The sequence below is a fragment of the Onychomys torridus genome, chromosome 9 (assembly GCF_903995425.1).
Source record: "Onychomys torridus chromosome 9, mOncTor1.1, whole genome shotgun sequence".
Classification (NCBI taxonomy): domain Eukaryota; kingdom Metazoa; phylum Chordata; class Mammalia; order Rodentia; family Cricetidae; genus Onychomys; species Onychomys torridus.
Window position 1 is genome coordinate 51239383 of NC_050451.1, and position 22950 is coordinate 51262332.

Consider the following 22950-nt stretch of genomic DNA (forward strand, 5'->3'; position numbering starts at 1 on the left):
AAACGAACAAACAAACCCCCACAGCTCTAACCTTTTGTAGTGAGCCAAACATGCCTTCATTTTATTTATTAATATTCATCACACAGAAACCATGATGTATAAATGTTTCACAGAAGAAAACATTCCCAATTCAGAAGCAATAGGAAATAAGATAACAAATTGAAGACAATGTATTTTAACACATAACTACACATGTACAGATATGGTAAACACTGATGCAGACTTGAGCCACATTTTGATTCCTTTTACGTTTCAGAGAGGTATCTAAAGTACTAGGAAAAAAAATGTTTATAAAGACATTCACAATTTGGATGGAAGTAAACTGCCTACTGCTTGATAGTCACAGTATCTATTCATAAAACTTATAGCTAGAATAATAAAATCCCATGGTTTTACAAACTCCAAAGAAACAATTCCAAAAAATATAGGTTTTAAAACACAAAGCAAAATAAAATGGTAATTTTTTTCCCTAAGGGAAAGATCTTTCTAAAGTAAATTCTCAAAAAAAAAAAAAAATCCCCAATAACCATATATAGAAGTTAAGCCATATTCATAAATGAGAATTGTTAGCAATTGAGAACCAGCAGGAACTTTCTTGTAGTCTGTTAGCTATGATGTGGTAGTACACTTGCCATCTTAGCTACTCAGGAGCCTGAAGCAACAGGACTACCAAATTCTAGTCTGCTGTAGATTCACTTGCCTTAAAATGAAAGGAAGAAAGTGTTGGCCAGCGATATTAGCTGAGTGGCAAAGTGCTTGCCTACCATGTGAGAAACCCTGGGTTTAATCCCAGCACCAGAGCAATAAAGAAGACAGCTATCAAGAAAGAGCTTCTAGGCTATTAACTATCTTAGCTATCAGTCAAATTCTTTTCTTTGTTTGGTTTTGGGTTTTTTATTGTTCTTCAGTACAGGGTAATGAAACTCACTCTGCAGACCAGGCTGGCCTCAAACTCACAGAGATCTGCTTGCCTCTGCCCCGAGTGCTGGAATGAAAGGCGAACACCATCACTGCCCAGCTAGCTATCCATCAAATTCTTAATGCTCACTTCCACTTTCTGACATTACCTGCTGACTCAATTTTTTGAGGTATGAAATGACACTGTAACTGAGTCCATACTCCATACTGTCTGCTATTAGATTAGGTGCGCCCATCATTCTAACAGCTTTCTTCAGGGGCTATAGAAAAGAAAAGGGAAATAGCATTCAACGTCAAGTTTGTTAAAAATGTTCTATATAGTGACTTTGTAAAACTTCCCACCCCAAACTGCATTCTTTGCCTTAAAAGGAACATAATACAATTTATCAGTAGCATGAAAAGCAATTTAAGATAATTAACATGAATTAGAAGCATAATAATCCATTCCAGGGCAGTAAGAATGAAGTCCTGAAATGCTAGAGTACCATGGGGAGATACTCCTGTGCAAGACAGGAGCAGGCACACCGGGGTGGGGCTGGGGGAATAGTCTGACTGCTACCTGAGGGTAAGCACTGAACTGCAACTCAGTACAGAGACACCCTCTCCTCATTTAGCTCTCACTTTCAGAAGGAGGACAGTAACATCTATCTTGATCAAGCTGTCATGGAATTAGGTGAGTGTCATGGCACACAGTAAACAAGTGACAGACAGAAAACAGGTGTCGACCCTCACTATTACCATCACTAGCTAAGCTGAAATAGAAAATAAGCTCTCAAGAGGGAAAACAAATAGGAGAATAAACAGAATAAAAACTTTAAAACAAATATATAACAGGAAAACATTCAATAGTAAGAAGGTGCTAATTCTGAGTCACTTATATCTACATTTACTTATACAGTAAACTGTCACCAGTAAACATGTCTAATATATGCGGACAAGACACAGCCAGAAAAAGAAAGACAACCAATGGCATGGTAAGGGCATAAGCTCTGGTGTCTGCTGAAATCAAATCCCAGAGCTCATATGTAATGCTCTTAAAGATTTTGCTATGAAAGATAACTGAGTCAGGATTATCTGAAAGTCCCTTCCTTCTTACTCTATAACAGGACAAGTACCCTGAGCTAGACTTTATTTTTTTAAGATTTATTTATGATGTATACAGAAGAGGGTGCCAGATCTGATTACAGATGGTTGTGAGCCACCATGTGGTGTTGGGAATTGAACTCAGGACCTCTGGAAGAGCAGTTGGTGCTCTTAAACTCTGAGCCATCTCTCCAGCCTATGCTAGACTTTCAAAGCAACTAAACTTTTATTAATCTTTTGATGATACCTGGGGCTGCCTTGAAGATTAGTTCTAGACAGAGATGGAAAATTCTTGCATCAAAGTAGAAACTAGAGCTAGGAATGGACCACTTTACTTTTAGTTCCTGACCTTCATCTGTGAAGCAAGTCTGCTTCACAGAGTGACTATAAGGACCAAACACTATTACACACATCATGCCAGCACAGTACCTGGCCATGGCTATACAGTATTCACATATTTTCACAATCACTATTATTCTATAAACCACTAAAATCTACATCATTAAACTCATAATATGCCATCTGTACATTCCATTTTCATGTCATTTACAGTGATGGGTAAAAGGTTATAATACTGACAAAAAGCTGTAAGCATCCAGGTCTACTTTAACAATGTTATTCTTACCCCAAGATAGTAGGGAGGCATTGTCTTCAAATAACTTTCAAATGACTGTCTCCACTTCAGTGTTGGCTTGGCTTTGTGCACTTTGAACAAGTCATCTGGGAACAGTAAACAGCAGAATAGCATCACTCACTGGGATCTAGTCAAAGCTCCTCTCAAATCTGCTTTGTTACTGAGGAGGCAGCAACACCAGAAAATCTTAACAAAATTAAGAGCGGGAAACCCAGCTCTAAGGGTTTTTGTTTGTAATTCAATTTTAAGGTAAAACGGTGTTAATTATGATCTAAAAAATGAAGTAATATCAAAAAATACACAAGGAAAAAAAGAAATTTTATATCCTGTTAGAAAAATCAAATATGTACAATAGTTCTTATAAAAAAAATACCCACTAATATCCTCACTACACCTTTTTTTTTTTTTTAAGATTTATTATGTATACAGTGCTCTGTCTCTATGTGCCTCTGAGGGCCAGAAGAGGGCTTAGGATCTCCATTATAGATGGTTGTGAGCCACCATGTAGTTGCTGGGAATTGAACTCAGGACCTCTGGAAGAGCAATCAATGCTCTTAACCGCTGAGCCATCTCTCCAGCTCCCCTCACTACAACTTTTAAATCTGATGTTTTGTGGAAGGAATGTTTCTCAGCACTCTTCAAAAATGACAGCCAGACTGAACCTGAAAACAAACACTGGGCTTTCTCATGTCAGAACAAATTCCTTCATTATAAAAGTATTTTCTGGTTGCTGGGCAGTGGTAGCACACGCTTTCAATTCCAGCATGCAGGAGGCAGAGCCAGGCGGATCTCTGAGTTCGAGGCCAGCCTGGGCTACAGAGTGAGTTCCAGGAAAAGCACCAAAGCTACACAGAGAAACCCTGTCATGAAAAACCAAAAAAATAGGGTACTTTCTGGGCTGGTAAGATGGCTCAGTGGGTTAAGGTGCCTGCAACAAAGCCTAACAACCCAAGTTGATCCTCAGCACCCACATGGTCAAAGAAGAGAACCAAGTCTCCCAAGTGGTCCTTGTAGCACCATGGCACATATGCACACAGAATCACATGTTTTTACACAAAAATAAACATCAATTTAAACAACCCAACAACCACTGAGTGGATGGCTCCTTAAACAATAATGTCCAAGGACGACCTGTCACTTGTGACCTACATGCACATACTCACACAAAACTGTTTTCCAAATGAAAAGTTGGATAAATTCTTAGAACATGTACTCACATATTAATGAATATAGCACGCTTTGTGCATTATGCAGAAAGCCTACACTAGAAACTATCATTTGTAAGAAATCTTACTTGTAGAAAGTTAGAATATTTAATTTTCAAACTTTTAGATATAGTAGAGTACCTCTGCAGATTTTACACTGACTTCCAATTTATCACAAACACAAGCAGGTTATAATTAAAATGCCCTTAAGTATGTTTAGCATTCTCATTAATCTCCAGAGCTAAGAAGAGAAGGCCATTCCTTAGCATTACATAAGAGCACATGACAAGAATGACTTACCTAAGAGAGGAAGGAGGACTGGGTAATTGTAAGGCATCACAAATAAGTTGACACAGTTCAGTGCTGTACTAGCTTTCAAGTAACCAAAGGGATGACCAAGTTCATTATACTTTGCACTATTGCTCACATACACCTGTTTAAGAAGAAAGGTTAAAATCCACATTCAATAAACCTGCAGTGGGTGCTCTGCAAACCATAGATTGATTCAGTTTAGCTTGTGTGTGCAGGTATGTGAGGAGGCCAGAGGTTGACCCTGGGTGCCTTCCTCAATTGTTCTGTTTTATTCTTTGAGATATAGTCTCTTACTAAATCTAGAGCTCACCATTTCAGCCAGACATCTAGCCAACGAATCCCAGGTCTCCACCACAATGCGAAGATAAGCTTTTGTACCTGTTTTTTTAAACAGGTGCTGGGAATCCAAAATCTGGATTACCAGGTCTTTGTGCTCTTACAGCCAATATAGTACTACTGACTGCCCATCTCTTTAGTCCCCCAGTTTAGCTTTGTTAAGACACATCTCAAAAAAAAAAAAAAAAAAAGGAAAGAAAAAAAGAAAAAAGAGAAAAGAAACATCTTGCTTACCTGCCAACATGTTTGAGGAGATTTCCTTTCTAGAATAAACTGAGTCAGTGGTGAAGGTTCCAACTCATATTTGTCAAAAGGCAGTTTGTCAATAACCATTGGCTCACAGTCTGTACATGAAAACTTCACTACAGGATGAGATGTACGAGGTGGCTAGAGGGGAAAATCTCATTACTATTTATACAAAATACCAGAAATCAACACATCTTAAGTACATTTCTCTTGTCAAAGTTTACTTCCTCAGTTTTGTAAGTTTAATTTACTAGAAATACCACTCAGCTGGTAGAAAAGAAACAAACTAATGTTTATGTAACATCCCCAAGAAAAAGAAAACATCAAAATCTGTAAAATAAAAATCAATTTGTTAAAAATCAAATATGTCCTAAGTGCAAAATTTAGAATAAAAAGCATTTAACTAATTTAGAATTAAAAGATATTCACTACTTTTATATCCAAGAAAGAAATGTCCAAATCTTCATTTGTAGCAATCTATTTATACAGAATAGTAACTTCCACACTAATCCTATTTCTTGATTAATTTCTGAGTATATAATATTCAGACACTATTTACAAACTATTGATATAGAGATAGATATAATAAAATGTATATGTAGTAAAAGACATAGACTTTTATCTATAAGTTTTATTTCTTTCTGAATTCCCCAATGGATTCCTCTGGCAGATTATTCCTTTGGTATATTCATTCCTAAAGATAACAAAACCTTATTTTGAAGGTCCTTGTCCTAGAGACATAATAAACACAACACTTAAAAAAGACATGATAGGGCTGGAGAGATGGATCAGAGATTAAGTGTACTGACTGGTCTTCCAGATGTCCTGAGTTCAATTCCCAGCAACCACATGGTGGCTCACAACCAACCCTAATGAGATCTGGTGCCCTCTTCTGGCCTGCAGGCATATATGCAGGCAGTACACTGTATATATAATAAATAAATAAAATCTTTAAAAAAAATGATACTCACTTCTTTATCTCTAAATATAGTCCCCTTCATAAATACCTCACCAGTTAGGAAAAATGTATGAGCTCGAATCTGAGATTGCATTTCCAGAAAGGACTCAGCTGGCTTCAGAAATACCTATACTTTGGTGGTTCCTAAATCCACCTTAAAGGATCAAAATTATCTCATTTCTCTTATGTCTACAGTTGTCTACTAGCATGTTCTGACGCTTACACAGCCTTCAGATACATTATATCTAATCTAGTTCTCTCCAAACCACAAGTTCTCTTCTAATAACCTTGCCATTTTCCATTTCAAAAAGATGCCAAATAAATAACTGCAATTCTAAGAACCCACCAGAACAAACAGTGCTAGCTGCTGCCACCTTCTTTTTTGATAATATCAAATCCTCAACTTTAACAACTAATCTTTCTTACCACATCAGTTCAAATCTTCAGTTTCTCCAGTTAGACTGTCACAATTACTTTTTAACTAGTCTCCCTGACTAGTTAGCCCACTCCAATAACCCTGTTGTCATTTTATGTAGTTCACTACCTAAAATAATGCAGTAAAAGTAGCAGCCAAGCATGGGGGGGGGGGCGCCCCCACAGGACAGACCCCAGGCTCCTTTAATTCCACAAATAAAAGCCTCACTGCTTTAGTCTCAGTCCTCAGTCATAACCTACAGATGGACTCCATGCTCCAGCCATGCTACCCACAGGCAGCTGTGTGAATAGGTCATTATTTTTCATGCCCCTGTGTTTCACTCTGGCTCTTTCATGATTTTCTCTTTTAAAACTAAATTTTAGAGAATGAGTAAGCTGCCAAGAATCAAACTCTGAGAGACATTTCTAGTACCTCTTCCCAATATGTACTCCAAACATACACCAAGCAGATCCCATTTCCTGTTATTCTGCCCTGTCCCCACTGCAGTCAGCAAACTGTGCTCTCCAGTATATATGTCTGAGAATCCGTCCACAGATCAGTAATGTTCAAGATGGTAAATATATTCTTGCCTTGCTGCATTTTGTTTAAACGTATTTTCAGCCGGGCGGTGGTGGCACACGCCTTTAATCCCAGCACTTGGGAGGCAGAGCCAGGCGGATCTCTCTGAGTTCGAGGTCAGCCTGGTCTACAGAGCGAGATCCAGGAAAGGCACAAAACTACACAGAGAAACTGCCTTGAAAAACCAAAAAAAACAAAAAACAAAAAACAAACAAACAAAAACCCTATTTTCAGGAGGTGGGGGGATATTTTACCCAAATATTTAACTTTGAATAAAGATTTAAAATATTTAAAATACAATCTTTTAGGCCAGTCTTAAAAATTCCTCTTTCCTTTTCCAAGAGGAAAATCTTCTAAAATTAGGTACAGAAAATTCTCTTATGAATTTCCATTTAATTCCCAAAACAATCTTGGAAGACAAGAGCCATGATCCAGAGGCCAACAGTAAATGGAGATTCACTTTTAACTTCAGTAACAATACTTACTTAAAATAGTAATTTGTATAAATGTCATTCCCCTGCTAATAGCCTTCAACTAACAAATTTTAAAGAGCTCTTTCTAGTATTATTTCTTATGATTCTCTTTCATCGTTTTAGTTAAAAACAAAACAAAAACTATCTCTTAAATGAACCATATTACTAGCCCAGCAAGTAACCTACCTGCCCTTACAACTTACCTAATTTGCTCCAAATAAAAACCAAGTTACTTTCCTGAAGTGGTGACCCTTTAAAAACAACTTCAAATGCCACTCTGACCTGGACTAGGAGAAGCTCACATTCCCTAGTCTTGTATTTTAAGCACAAGTAGTTTGGTTTATTTAACCAGTATTATTCCAGCTAACTCCCCCACTCCTCTAAATGCACCTTGTTCTTTGTTTTTAACTTCCATTTTTTTCACTTTCCATGAAATACTATAGACTGACTATACTGCAGTCATTAATATGAAGATTAATGACCAAGAAGATATTTCATAAAAATATGAAAGAGTTAAAAAAAAAGTTCTAGAAAAAAAAGTAAAAATCACCAAGGAAATGGAAAGCTTGTTTGTAAGAGCAAACCAAAAAATTAAATACATTCAATGTGGAAAAGAAAAAACAAACAAGATAATTCAATGAAACTTAATAAACTTTTACTTTCATGTACTACTAGTTAAAGACCTTATTAATACATATAGAGGTTCATATCTCAAAGTAAAAAACAAAAAGCATAAGCTGTTCACTTTAATTCATGAATAATAGCTGATTGCTCAAAAATCTCTGAAATTCAACCTATCTTCTAGGAGTAATATCAGTGAGTAACTGTCATGCCCTAGACGCTACAAAAAAACAAAACAAAAAAACAAAACAAAACAAAAAACAAAAAAAGAACTAATCTGAAAAAATTATTGGTTAAACAAGTCTGAATAGATATTTTTATTTTTAGTTATTTTAAATTTATTGTGTAAATTACCATACAAAATGTATAATTATTAATTATAACAACCAATATAATAATTACAATTTTAAATTTATTCTACCATAAAGAATACTGATAATGTATCATGATCACTCAACAACCATCAACATTCGTAAAACAATTCATGTGGGCAAAACCAGAAAAATCAGGGCTAGAGAGATGGCTCGGAGGTTAAGAGCACTGACTACTCTTCCAGAGGTCCTGAGTCCCAGCAACCACATGATGGCTCACAACCATCTGTAATGAGATCTGGTGCCCTCTTCTAGCCGGCAGGCAGAACATTGCATACATAATAAATAAATTTTAAAAAATAATAAAATAAAAACTAGAAAAATCCCTACAAGCTGAACTTCCAAGTAGCAACACTGAACACTACTAAAGGTGTACAAGTTAAGAGATTGTGAGTTTCTGAGACTATGACTTCCAAGATTGGGGGTAAATTATCCCAAGTATTCTAAGCCTTCATTTAAATTTAAACTGAACCCAAGGATAAATCCACATATTAAATTATAATTAAAATCCACATAAAGACAGTGGTGAGGCACACCTTTAATTCCAGCACTCAGGAGGCAGATGCAGACTGATCTCGTGAGTTCAAGGCCAGCCTAGTCTACAGAGCTAGTTCTAGGACAGCCAGGGACACACAAAGAAACCCTGTCTCAAAAAAACAAACAAACAAACAAACAAACAAAAATCCAAATAAAGAAATCTTACATTTACAATTCAGTATTGAAATATCAACAACAAAAAGGTAAGATAGTATTAAATTCCAAAAGAAACAAGATAACTTTTCCCTGTTGCTGCACAACAACACCATATGATAAAGCAAAATAATGGCTCATAACGCTTTATAATCTGTCTAATTTCTGTAAGTAAGCCAGGCCTTTAAGTAACGGGGCTTAAAATCACATTATGATTCAAGACAGCCTGTGCTATAGTTAGCTCAAGAAAGCCTGAGCTGCATAGCAGGACCTTCTCAAAAACAAGGAGAGCCACAAAACAAAGTCATCTGGAGTTATTGTCATCTAAATGGTTTTCATCAGGTAGTCATGGTCTCTCTGGTACTTACTAGTGTTGGAGAATTCTGATCTGGCCAAAAAGACTCTGGAACAGGCCAGTGGCCTATAGGAACCCCAGTTTTAGGATTTGGTCTGACATATATGAGTTTGTGACAGCTATGCCAGGGCTGAGATCCAAAAGGTCTTGATATATCTGGTTGCCCATCTATAACAAAGATATTAGAACAAAGAAAACACAACGTTAGGTGACAAAAAACAAAATAAAATTACATCCATTAATAATCAATAAAAAACATTCTAGTGTCTTGTTGATTTATGAACTTTTCTCTATTTCTTAAGTGGAAGAATACCATACCTGCTTAACAATTAAACTGGATTGCAGTTCACTACCTAGTAAAATCTGCCCGTTTCAAATGTAAAGTCACCAGCCCAAAGGTTTTACCTTTTGTTTATTCAATTGGAATGTGTAAAACAAACTTCATAGTGGGTTTAATAAATTACATGCTTTCCCTGCCAGATGATAAAGGCAAGCACTCACTTTGCATTCCTTGTCCCTGAATATCCACTGTCAAACAGTATCAGGCACACAGTAAGTAGTATCTAGGTATTCCGATTTGGTGGATCACTTATCTATCATGGATAGTGCCCTGGATTTAATGCATCACACACACAGTTAAAAGGCAAAGCAATTTTAGAATTAAAGGCTAACCAAGGCATAAGAAAAACTAGTTGAATTACCTTCAATCTAGAATAATTCTAGCAAAACAGAAATTCTCTTCAATAATAAACATTTTACTCAGTTTAGACTTAGGCCTAAACCAATCATTAAAATAAATATAAAGAATATACATTCTAATAACCTTGAAAATTTTTTGTTATATAAACTTGATACAATGATTCACTATAGTCTTCCTGTCATCTGGTCTCTCCCTGTGTCACCTCTGAGTGTTGCCGTAACTCACCCCATGGCCTTTCTCTTCTCTCAATCATCCTGTAGCCAATTACCTTTGCAAAGTGCCATGGACAACTGCCATGGGATCTATGTAAGCCCTCAATCCACTGGCTGTTATAGTTTATGGACACCAAGCTGAGAATAAAGTCAGGTGGAACAGAGCGGGATTTTTAAAAGAACCAACCTCAACAGCAAAGGCTGGCTCCTCATTTTGGTGCCCACACAAACCATTAACATCCTTATGCTTAGAGCAACAGTAGCTAAGGAACTGAGTAAGAATCTCAAGTTGAACAAAGCATTACCAAGCATAGTTTGAAAAGTGAATATACTAAAGTCAATGACCTACAAATAAGATGGAACTATGACTTTGCTCTATCTATAAAAAGCTGTTTGGTTCTCTAAAACCCCAGACAACAATCTTCATTATGAAAAGATGATGCTCCTAAACCACCAGTTTATACTGCTATTCTTACTCTCTTCCTTTCTGGGCCAATAGCAATTGTGAACCCCTGACAACTGGCTTGTTAATCTTTAAGTTGTATTTTATTTTGAGATAGGATCTCTCTAGGTAGACCTGGCTGTCCTGCTGGCCTTGAACTCAGAGATCTACCTACCTCTGCCTCCCAGATGCTTGGATTTAACGTGTGCCACACCACACACAGCTGGCCTTGCCTTGTTGATATACACAGATGGCCTTGCCTTGCAGATCTCAATGCCAACACCACCACCACCACCACCACCACCACCACACACACACACACACCCTGGGGGAGGTGACTAGCTCAATTAAATCAAATTCAGAATGACTGTCAAGAAAAATACAACAATACCTTCTACAGGGGAAGGATCTGGTCCTGCCTTTTCAAAGTTTATTACCACCCCACTTTGCACTTTCTGCACCAAGGATTCCAGACACTGATTAAGCATTCTTGGAGAACACACAGAGTATGAGCGGCCTGAGATAAAAAGAATGAAGCAAATTAGTTGTAAGAAGTCTACTCCCTGGAAGAACTACAGTAGGATTTCTGACAACATTAATAGAAATTCAATGTAAAGGTAGGTATTTTCCAATTTTAAGGAAGAATAAGCAAAAAATTATTATTTCCCACCAACAATCTCATTGTAGGTGAGTATATAAGTATTTTCTTCTAACTATAGGTATATGGAATATAGAGAAACCCTGAACTGAGCAAATCACAATGGGAAAAAAGTCAATTACCGATCTACCTTTATAAAGTGCTGTTATTGCCAACTGTTAGCCAATATAATTTATCTTTTAACAGACATACATACACACAACATCTAGCAGTAATAAAATTCTCCAAAACTCTTCTTCTTGCTTTGATAATAACAAAAGTTATTATCCCTAAAACAAATGCTAATTATAGAGGCGATAATAATTATTCAACTGGTCTCTTAGCAGTTACTGCAGATTTTAACTATTTATATTTATTTTAACATATAGATAGTAAAAATAGGGTTGACAATGAGTATTTTTTGCTAAGTTTCTTCTGAGAAGGTTATACTTGAACCAGAAACTGAAAAAGAAAATGAACCACAAGAAGATCTGGAAAGAGAAAATGTAGTACAGAAAAGGACATACTGCATGCATTTGACAGTATATACTGTGAGCTTACATGGGGTTAAGTGCTCAATTTAAAGAGACAGGCTTTGGGGAGCAGGGGGCAGTGGAGACACAACATAATATTGACTAAGTGCCTTCCAGGTCATAATAAGTAGTGTTTATCTGCCATACATGGACAGCCATTTTACAAGGCAGGAGGTCAGACTTCTTAAAGACCTGCCTGCCACTGCCTCCCAAGTGCTAGGAATAAAAAACATGTGTACGCGCACCGCCTGGCTCAGATCAGCTTTTCAATGAGATAGTATTGTACAGTGGAAAAGGGAAGCAGCAGGACCAGTAAGGGACCATTATACTTTGGTCTATCTATGTTGCCAGATTTGGAGGTGGCAGGAGGTACTCTGATGCAAGGAAGAACCAAGGATTAATTCCCAAGGTGCTCCATTGGTCTTGAGTTGAAGAGATGAGCTACAGGGCTCTCAATCACTTGTGCACATTGGGAGGAGGTTTGGGGATGAGGGCAATTTAAAAGCATCCAACACACATATTACTCAAAAGATAAAAGCATTTTATGAAAAACCACTTACTGATTTTTCTAGAGTTAATAAGTACCTTTCCTTGTCCCTTTGGCCTAACTCACAAAATCTCTTTTGACTCCTTATTGTTTCACTCAGATGCTCATGTTGACTCCAGGTTTATTATACTTAATAAGGCCAAACTTTTTTTTTTAAATAACTGAAAATAAGCCAACCTCTTAACTTGTGCAATAATACACTTCATTTTCACACAGTTAAAAAGACCAATTCTAGAGACTTTTATGCTTTGGTAGAAATTATCAAACATTATCAGAGAAGAGATTTGACCTAAACAATAATCATAAGAGAAATATTACATAGGATAAGACTCAGTTTGTAAGGGCAGAAAAAGTTGCTTTTTCTCTTCAGCTAATTTCAGATTAATAGAATTTTGTTTATAAAGTGATTTATTTATTCATTTTCTATAAAATCTTTTAACAATTTTATTTCACATTAAGATTATAACTTGTTTGCATTTTCTAACCCATTAATTAACGGCTGTCCACAGCATTTCTATTCTGAGACAGGGAATCACTATGTAGCCAGCCCTGGCTAGTTGGGAACTCACAGATCCACCTGCTTATGCCTCCTCAGTGTTGGGATTAGAGGTATGCACCGCCATGCCAGCTAGATTGTTGGTGATCACTGTAGACAACTTAACAACTTCAAATACCACCATTTGCTACATAAGTATAAAAATTAACATTCATGATATCTAACAATAACTACAACTATTGACTTGTTAAGACCACAGACCATCATCAACACATGCAATTTTAAAACTACAGGTCTGTCAATGCGGACATTTGAGCACATTCAGAGAAACTGTTTTAAAAAGCTTACCTCCTGTCACTTCACACATAGGTGTGATAGCAGAGTCATCCAAAGGCACACCTGTCAACTGTTCTGATTCTACTGACATGGTGCCAGGCAACCGCAGTACTAAAGCAAAGAGTCTCTGATCCCAACGAAAAGGTTCCTTGGTCAATTCACTTCCAGGCAAAGGAGAATTAAGAGGTAAATGGAGCTGAAAGTAATAGAGAAAAATAATAAGTTTTCCACAGTCTTTTGATTTTAATTTTAAAGATTTTATCATTGTATGTAATACATACAATAATAAGTGTTTTGCTTGTATGCATGTCAGGTTACCATGAAAACCAGGAAGGGCATTAGATCCTTTAGAATTGGAGTTAAAGATAGCTGGGAACTGTCCCATGGGTACTGGGAATTCAACCTCAGTCCTCTGGAAAAGCAGCCAGTGCTCTTTAACCTAGGAGCCATTTCTCCACCCCAAGTACACTATTTTTTAAATCAACTTTAAAAACACACATCTAAACCAAACTGAGTCTTCTTTATCATGCTAAAAAAAAATTCCGAAGTTAAAGCTTCAGATATACCTAATATCGCATACTACTTTACTATTTTACTATGAAGACCTTAAACTGAAACACAAAATCTGTATTACTGTGATGGCTCAGCAGAGGACTCCCATTCCGCCACCAGATTCTGTATCAGAGGTTGCTCACAACTACTTCTAATTCCAGATTCAGGGGATCCAACACCTCTGGCCTCCTGGTATATACCAACACACACACACACACACACACGCACGCACGCACGCACGCACGCACGCACGCACACTCACTTAAAAGTAAGGATAAACCATAAACCTTAAGAGGGCTAGAGAGATAGCTCAGATGTTAAGAGTACTGGTTACTCTTTCACAGGACCTGGATTTGATTTCCAGAAACCACATGGTATCTCACAATTGTTTGTAACCCAAGTATCAGGGATCCTTCTTTAAGGGCACCAAGGCATATACATGGTACACAGACTTATATACCAGCAAAACATCCATACACATAAAAATAAATAATTTCTAGAATAAAACTTAAAAACAAAACAAACAAAAACCTTGACTGATCATTATACCTAGCACACAGACTTAAAATACAGTCTACTAGCATGAATCCTTGGGTGAGAAGTACTGGTGGAGTACAATTTCACAGGGAGCACTTCCTAGAAGAGAAATCAAGCTTTTTAAGGGACTGTTAAGTAAGTATAGAAACTCAAGTCTTAAATAAGGATAAAATGGACAGAAGACCCCAATTTCAGAAATCTCAGTGTGACATTTCACACTCAGAGACATAAATTAGTAAAGAAACAGATTCCCTTTTAAAAGCACTAATCAAAAGCACTGGCTAGAGACGTTTTCAATTGTTAATTCAGTGCTCTCAGAAGAGGCACAGGACCACCTCAAGCATTCAGGGCCAGAAAAGGCTCTACTGGAATCTTGAATACACAGCCTGTGCAATGGCAAACACCTGCAGCCCTGACAACATCAAACAACAGGTCCTTGGTTGTCCAATGACAAGTCTAAAATGCACTTCTAATTCAAAAAAGACAGGGTCCTGAGAATATTTTCATGTTTTCACACGTGGTTATTTCAATTGCATAAAACTGGCCACTTTCACTCATGTTCTGTTGCATTTCTGATTCACTCCCCTGAGTCACCAACATCTCATCTTCCAAGGCATGGAAACGTTCGAGTAAAATGAAGGAAAGCACTGGCTGCCAAACAGGCACAGGGAACAAATCTGGGAAGACTGCATTACCCAACCTAAAATAGCTGAGATCCTCATTAGCCTTAGTCACTAAGGGGAAGACTCTTCAGGAATATATACTGTGAGAATTAAAAACAACTGCACATAAACCAAAAAAAACCCACAAAGCTGATCATAAAAATATGCAATGAAAATTAATACTTTCAAAATTAAAAAATGGGAAAGTACTCGTGTGGAAATTCAAGTGGCTAACAACACGTGTAAAGAGGACCAAGTATACTGGTTATCAGATAATACAAGTTGATTATCAAGGAATGCTATTTCATACTCATAAGATCAGCAAAAGTAGTGAGAATATAAAGTAGTGAGAATGCCCCACATTCTGGTGAGCTGGTAAATATCTGGCCATCTGGAGGGCAATGATGTCACTTGGCAGAGTTGAAGATTAGCACAGACCACAGAAATTTCACCACCCAGAGACACCCTCATTTTCACAGAAAGTTTGAGTAAAGAGTATTCGTGTGCGAACACAATCTCTATATAGGGTTAAAGCAAACAAGTGTCATCTCCTTTATGTCTAGCAGGACAATATGGACCAGAAAACTGTACAAGAGGCACAAAGATGGCATTATGTAAGACAATAAAGACTACACTCGCATGTATCTGCAGTGTTCTCTTCAATGTGCTAAATCCACAACAAAAAGAACACGACTAAGTAAATATGCAAAATGTTTATATTACACTTATTCTTGTCCAAACTACTAGAACATATTGATGTAACTGTGAAAACCAATGAAGTGTTTAGGCAGGTATCCAGACTTTTGATAAATAATAATGTCATTATTTTTACAAAACCAGTAACAAAACTTCACATGTGCTTCAGTGAAATAGAAGTTAGACAACTAACCCCGAAGTTCACACATCTGTTAGGACCCTAAAAGATGTCTATTTGATCAGCTATCTAAAGAGTACGTACAATTGTGCTCTCCTCCCCCCCCCCCAGGTAGCTACCAAATAAACATTAGGCAAATTTTAAGTTTGGGTGATTTAAAGATGAAATAAAATATGGTTCCAACACTGAGAAAGCACGGTGTGTGAGGGAGTCATGACCCTTTAGGAATCTCTTTCATAGATATGCTTAAATTAAGCTAACAAACAAAAAAGAAGAAAACTAAAAACCACAGTGCACAACTTTCATGGTACTTAACAGGATTTCTATTTTTGAACATTTGATAAGAAAATATTTTTGTAAGAGATATTGTCTAATCTCGGGAAATTTTAGTGAGACCAGATCTCAAAACCAGCCGCTGGGCTAGAGATGTGATCCAATGGTAAAATGCACACATAACTTTGATGAGTCCTAAGGGAGGCTTTGGCAATAAATAAATAGCCATGAGTAATAATGCTACTTTTACAGTAGTTACTAATATTCACTTAATCCTCAAAACAAGGACTACTACTTAATCCCCACTTACAGATTTAAAGAATTAAAATACAGAAGCATATTAGCACTTTTGGAAGATACCTAGTTAGTGATGAGACAGAATTGAAGTCTAGGTAATCTGGTTCCTGATTCTATGTGACCTTTAACACTGGGTCATATAACCTATTACTGAAACACACACACACACACACACACACACACACACACACACACACACAATCTGCATTTAAAAAAAATCAAATATGGAATAATTAAAAGATCTAACTATATCAAATGAAAAAAATCTGAAACCTCATAAAAATAACTACTTTAAAAAAATTAAGCTGAGTGGTGATGACGCACACCTTTAATCCCAGCACTCAGGAGGCAGAACTCTGTGACTATGAGGCCAGCCTGGTCTACACAGTAAGTTCCAGGACAGCCAGAGCTACACAGTGAAACCTCGTCTCAAAAGAAGACAAAAACCAAACACAAGAAAGACTTTACATTTCTATGGGAATCAAGCTAGTGATCGATCATAAGCCAGCAAGAGTGTTCGCATCTCTGGGAAGCACTTACGGTCAAGTGCTGTGCTATACAGACTCTACTCCTGCCAGTCACCATTCCAGCTCACAGAGAGAGCAGTTTCTTCCCTCTCTCCTTCCCCTGCTAATTCTCAACACAAGGGTACTAACAATGACTAATAAACAATTACAATAGCATGTTTTGAGCACTATTTTACAAGACTTAGATATAATGTTTATAACATTATAATGGAGATAATGATATCATTATTCCACATGCAGAGATAAGGGGTAATATCAGCTATGTTCAGAAACATGTTCGTTAGAATACCCTCAAACAATCCCTGCTATACAATCTAAAAAGGACGGTGAACTTTCAGAATTGGATAAATCACGTGACTTAGTAACAGTTACTTTTCCCATAACCATACAATGGCCTTTATACAATTCTGCATGGCAAGTGTCAAGTCTAAGGGACAAATAGGCAAAGGAAACTGTTGTATGTACTTACAAAGTTTTAACTTGGGTACAAGTAAGGTTTTCTATATTGTTAATTATAAATGAGTTCTTGTAGCAACATCTTCAATCCAGACACATGACTCTCTTGGTGGCCGACTGAAAAGCACATACAGCTCCCGTCTGAAGTCGGGGGACTTCCCCTTGGTGGCATTACCATTCCTCAAGCTTCTTACCAAACTAAACTTCTTCCAAACACTGCTCTGAAAACAAATGTCAGAGCAGTTTGGGAACAACTTATCATACTGCAAGCTCAAACTTTGTCTTTATAAAGTTCAATAGCCTATTTGATTGTCATGTGTGTATGGTGTGAGATAAATGTACATGCTGGTGTGCCGGGCCAGAAGTCAACGCCTGGCAGCTTCTTCTATCGGTCAGCGTCTCGTTTGTTGAACCCGGAGACAAAAGGCTTTGCCTAGACTGACTGGCCAGCCAGCTCCCTGCCTCCACAGCCTCAGCCTAAGGTCAGCCTTGTTGCCATGCCCAAATTCAGGTCCTCACCCTTGCAAAGCAAGTACTTTACCAGCTTATCTCCCCATTCCAGATGGTCTTACATTTGACAATGGCTTGGATCCTAATTATCCGTGACCTTGCTAAAAGTGAACTAGAAGTTCACTTTCAATTTATTTAGTTATTCATGGGGCAGGTACATATTAGTATATTAAAAGCCAAATAAACAAAAGTAGAGATATTAGTACTAAGGTTCTTTTTAAAGATTTATATTACTGCATGAGTGTTTTGCTTACATTTAAGTAGTCTGTGAAACGTGTGTGTCTGCAGAGGTCAGAAGAAGGTATCAAATCCCCTGGAACTAGAATTCTGGACGTTTGTATGCTGCCATGTGGGAGATATTTTAGCTGTTTCACTTTTTATGGAAAACATACAAAATCTCAAATAACCAGAATTCTTACACATTATCTACACTTTAAATTGCAGAATATAAGAAATAAACAGAAACCATAAAACATCTCTAACTCTGGCATCTGATCAGACATCTACTGGTTGTAATTCAAATGGTTCTTAGATAAGAGCCACAACATAGTCTGCACAAAAACATAAGACACTGTACCTTCTCTGGCATGTTCGACTGACCAGCTCTGTTATTAAATTAACTGCAAGAGTATGTCCTTTCAGGATAGTACTTCCCACTTGAGCTTTTAATGGCCTTGTTTACTTGGCGCCTATCTTACTGGTTTAGTGAGGGTTGAGGGGACAATCTGATTCTTTTCTTCCCCAATCCCCATTACATTTTTCAAATTAAAGTCTGAAGAAAATGATGCAAAAGTCAGAGTTGTAAACCAGAGTAAAAGCACCTTTCAGTGTCCTACCAACAGAAACTGCTACCTCTACCTCAACACCAAACAAACACAGAAACAAACAATTACCAAAAACAAATGTGATAGAGTTTGGCATGTGGTGAACACCTTTAATCAGGAGGCAGAGGCAGGCAGGTATCTGTGAGCTCAAGGCCAGCCTGGTCTACACAGTGAGTTCCCTGCCAGCCAGGGCTACATAGTTTTAAAAAACAAACAAACAAACAAACAAACAAAAATGTAATGGATCATAAAACCAGGTAGTCCCACCTCCAGATATACAAGTTTTAGTCTATCTCATAGCACTTTTATGTACACAGACATAGAGGATAAAGTAATGAGCTACAAAACCTGCCCAACACCTGGAACACAGAGACAAATATTCCCTGTGCAGATGCCATGATAGCTCTTTTATCCTGTTCAACACTCACAATGAAAATTTTCTGTCAGACATAATTCCATTAAGACCCACACAGAAGACAACCTCACAAATTCTCACTTTACTAAGATATACAAGAAGAAAAAAAAGACCATATATCATTTCTTGTAACATTTTACCTAACACACCAAACCATAACTTTCTTTTGTAGTTTCTGCATTGGCCTCATACCAATGAGCCTGGCAGAGTACCAAAGGTATAATAAGGTTGAATTGTTATCAGGTGAGGCCTTTTTAGAAAGGAATAGAGATCATAAATCAAGTTGTGACTCGGGCTATTTAGTGAAAAGGAACATGTTATCCATCATAATTTCTTATCTTCGAGATCATATGAGTAAATAACTATAGCATGTACAACAGTAAAAGCATAAACAAGGACAGAAGAGTAATTCATTATTGGGAGGAAATGGGGAAAGGCTTCCCAGGCAGGAATAAATAAAGAATGCACAGCTTACTGAAAATATACAACCTCATGGAGGATGGGGAGGTGAGGGAGAGTGAAGCTAATTAAAGACACAGGAGGGACAACAGCCCTACACACACACACTTGAGAGTAAAAGCTACTTAGAACAGACGGGAAGAGCAAAAGACTGGAGGCTTTAGAACACCTCTAAGCCTGGCATAGCCGCTCCAACCTATAATCCAGGCAAAAAGCTAAAGGTCACCATGACTTCAAGATCGTCCTGGGTGATGGAGTAAGACCTTAAGACCTCCAAAAGAGGAGGAGACACAAAGGAAGGGAAGGAGGCCAGAAAGAGGAAGCAGCAGAGGGGAGAATGGAGGAAGGGAGGAGGAAGGGAGAGAGAGAAGGAGGGAGAAGGATAAGACAGGGTGGAAAGGAAAGAAACAATAAAAACCAGCACCACAACCCCTAAGTAGACATCAACAAGTGGTTTACAAATAAACAGGCCGGGTTTCAGTAAGAGGAGAAAGAAACAGCCCCACATTCAGGGAAATCAGCAGTCCAGTTCAGGGCAAGAAGAGTATTAGAGAAGATAATATAAAGGTACTTTTCTTCTAGTTATCTCCCAGTCCACTCACTTAACCAAGTGGACTAATTCTTAACTATTCTGAGTTGCTGTGGTAGAAGCACAGTGTGGCCAAAATATTCTAAACTGAGTCTTACTAAGCCTTGAGAGGCTTATTTCACCCTTGTGGGGAATGGAAACCATGTAAAGAAACTTGAACTGGATTACTGAATGACGGACACAGAAGCTCCAGGAAAGAGAAGCCAGGCACCTCAGTTGCCAGCTAGCACCAAAAGCCCAGAAATGAATGCAGCCAGCCCACATAACCCAAATAAATGGTTCTAAGCCAGTTATGTTTCAAGATGATATGTTATACATCAAATGAAAACTACAGTCATCATCAAATCTTGAGATTTCTGATTGATCTTTAAAAGAGTGTTTGAAATTTCTTTCTCCCTCCCTCCCTCTTTCTCTCTCTCAATTCCCTCTCTCACACTTTAGTATTCTCGTATTTTCTCTCCTCTGGATGCTCCTATTTTCTAGCCTCACCCTCAACCCAGTCTCAATCCCTAATACCAACATTTGAAGATCTGTAGGCTTATTCTTGAGTCCTTGCCAGTTTACAGTCAGCCCTATCTACTCACAAGTTTAATCACTATCTAAATCTAGATCATATTCAACTTGAATATGCACAGCCAAATTTTCTCCTTGGACTACCAAATTCTTCTCCATCTGACATTCACTCCCCCCCCCCCCCCCCCCCCCAGTTTTGAGACAAGATTTCTCTGTGTAGCCTTGGCTGTCCTGGAACTTGCTCTGTAGACTAGGCTGTCTACTGTGGTTGATATATTGTATACCCCAATAAACTTATCTGGAGATCAGAGAACAGAACAACCACTATATTAAACATATAGAGGTCAGGCAGTGGAAGCACATGCCTTTAATCCTAGCATTCCAGAAGCAGAAATCTATCTGGATCTCTGAGTTCAAGGCCACACTGGAAACAGAGCCAGGCATGGTGACACACACCTTTAATCTCAGGACTTGAGATCTCATGTCTTGCTTGGGAAAGACACATGCCTTTAATCCCAGGAAGTGATGGCAGGAAGCAGAAAGGTATATAAGGCGTGAGCACCAGGAACTAGGGTTTTTAAGCTTTTAGGCTTTTAGTAGCAGTTCAGTTGAGATCCATTCAGATGACTCAGAGGCTTCCAGTCTGAGGAAACAAAATCAGCTGACAAGTTGGCGAGGTGAGGTTAGCTGTGGCTTGTTCTGCTTCTCTGATCTTTCAGAATTCACCCCAATACCTGGCTCTGGGTTTTTCTATTAATAAGACCTTTTAAAATTCATGCTACAGTCCATGAACTCAGAGATTCACCCACCACTGCCTTCTGAGTGCTAGGATTAAAGGTTCATGCCACCACTGCCCAGCAACATTCATCCTTAAATGATTCTGAGATACCTCAAAACCTAAACATTCTAAACCTAATTCATGATTTTTCTTCATCTGTAAGATTTACAATATTCTCTAGGCCAGGAAATGAATGACATCATCATTATCTACAAAGCCATTTCCCCACCCCTTAAAAAACTTTAAATACAATCTATGATAGTGACTTCTACTGATTTAACTTCCTAAGTATTTCATTAAATTATGGAGCTTGTCATCTATTCTACTACCACACCATCTCTTTGCCCAAACTGCTAAAACACAGCAGTACCTAGCTGTCTTCCAACACTCATTTGCCGTCTTCTCCCCTACCCACTACACAAAACTCCTAACGACCGACGTGTGCCTGTCTTCCTCATGCTAGACAAACTCTAGAACACTGAGTGACATGTCTAGCCCCTCACTGTATATCAGCACCATCATTACCTCACAGTTCAAGTTCCTTGCACAGCCAAACCTTTTCCATCTTCTCCTACAATTTCCATTTTTGTTAATGCCCCAAGGTTTAGTTTCTCATTCTCAAACATTCCTTTCAGAGGAAGAATCCCTCTGCCTGGTATGATCTTCATTTGTACATTGTATGTAATAAAACTTACTCTCTTCGGGTCTTTTCTTAGATAAAGCCTCATTCTGTAGCCTAAGCTGGCATAGGAGTCCTCCTACCTCCACCTCCAGTGCTGGGGAATTGCAGAGCCACCCCACTGGCTTCTCTTCGGATATTAACAATGCATGCCCTCACTGACTAGGTCTACAGTACTTCCTGTATGCTCTCTAGCATGTTCCTCCCTGCTCTGCTCTACCCCCATTTGTTCCCATACATACCAAGTAAGCACTCTTCCACTGAGTTAGATACCATTCTATAGTCCTCCCTTTGGGGAGAAGAAATGGATACAAACTTACTTTCATTAACAAAGTTATTTTTCACAATGTTTGTCTTCTCCAGCCCCCTGAGGAGGATCCTGTTTGCTTTGCTCTCCATGCTATGTTTAGACTCTAGTGTATCTAGATCATAGAAGTTGTTCAATAAACATGGCGGAATGAAAATAAAAAGGTTAATAATGTGCCAGGCTAAACTGTGAAGCACCAAGAAATCGAATGGAAATGGAAAGCAATGAGACAGTGTGAGCAGATGATACACACAAATAAATGGTGTATTTTAGAGAAATTCTGCCACATGTGGCAGATTTACGGCAGTCATAAAAAGAACCAGGCAAGCCAGCAAGAGGGCTCAGGAGATAAAGATGCTTGCCACTAAGCCTGATCCCCAAAATCCACAAGGTAGAAGAACTGACTCTCACAAAACAACCTCTGCACACACACCATGGCACATACATATCCACCCACATACAAAATAAATATACAAATGTGATTGAATAAAAGATAAACAGGCGAGGCAGGCAGTGGTAGCAGTCACCTTTAGTTCTAACACTCGAAGGCAAAGGCAGTCAGATCTCTGTGAGCTGGAGGCCAGCTTGACTTACAAAGT

The 22950-nt window shown here is 38.1% G+C and overlaps 1 protein-coding gene across 4 annotated transcripts in view; it reads right to left on the reverse strand.

Annotated features, from left to right (window-relative positions):
* The window catches only part of Ints6 (integrator complex subunit 6), an 81868-nt gene that overhangs the window by 13360 nt on the left and 45558 nt on the right, over positions 1-22950 (reverse strand). For all 4 annotated transcript variants that reach the window (XM_036199051.1, XM_036199050.1, XM_036199048.1 and 1 more), the window contains 7 exons: positions 13112-13295; positions 10942-11067; positions 9210-9364; positions 4723-4875; positions 4141-4273; positions 2627-2721; positions 1068-1178 (listed from right to left, as the gene is read on the reverse strand). In XM_036199051.1, coding sequence (XP_036054944.1) covers positions 1068-1178; positions 2627-2721; positions 4141-4273; positions 4723-4875; positions 9210-9364; positions 10942-11067; positions 13112-13295 — 957 coding nt within the window. The remainder of the gene's footprint in view (positions 1-1067; positions 1179-2626; positions 2722-4140; positions 4274-4722; positions 4876-9209; positions 9365-10941; positions 11068-13111; positions 13296-22950) is intronic.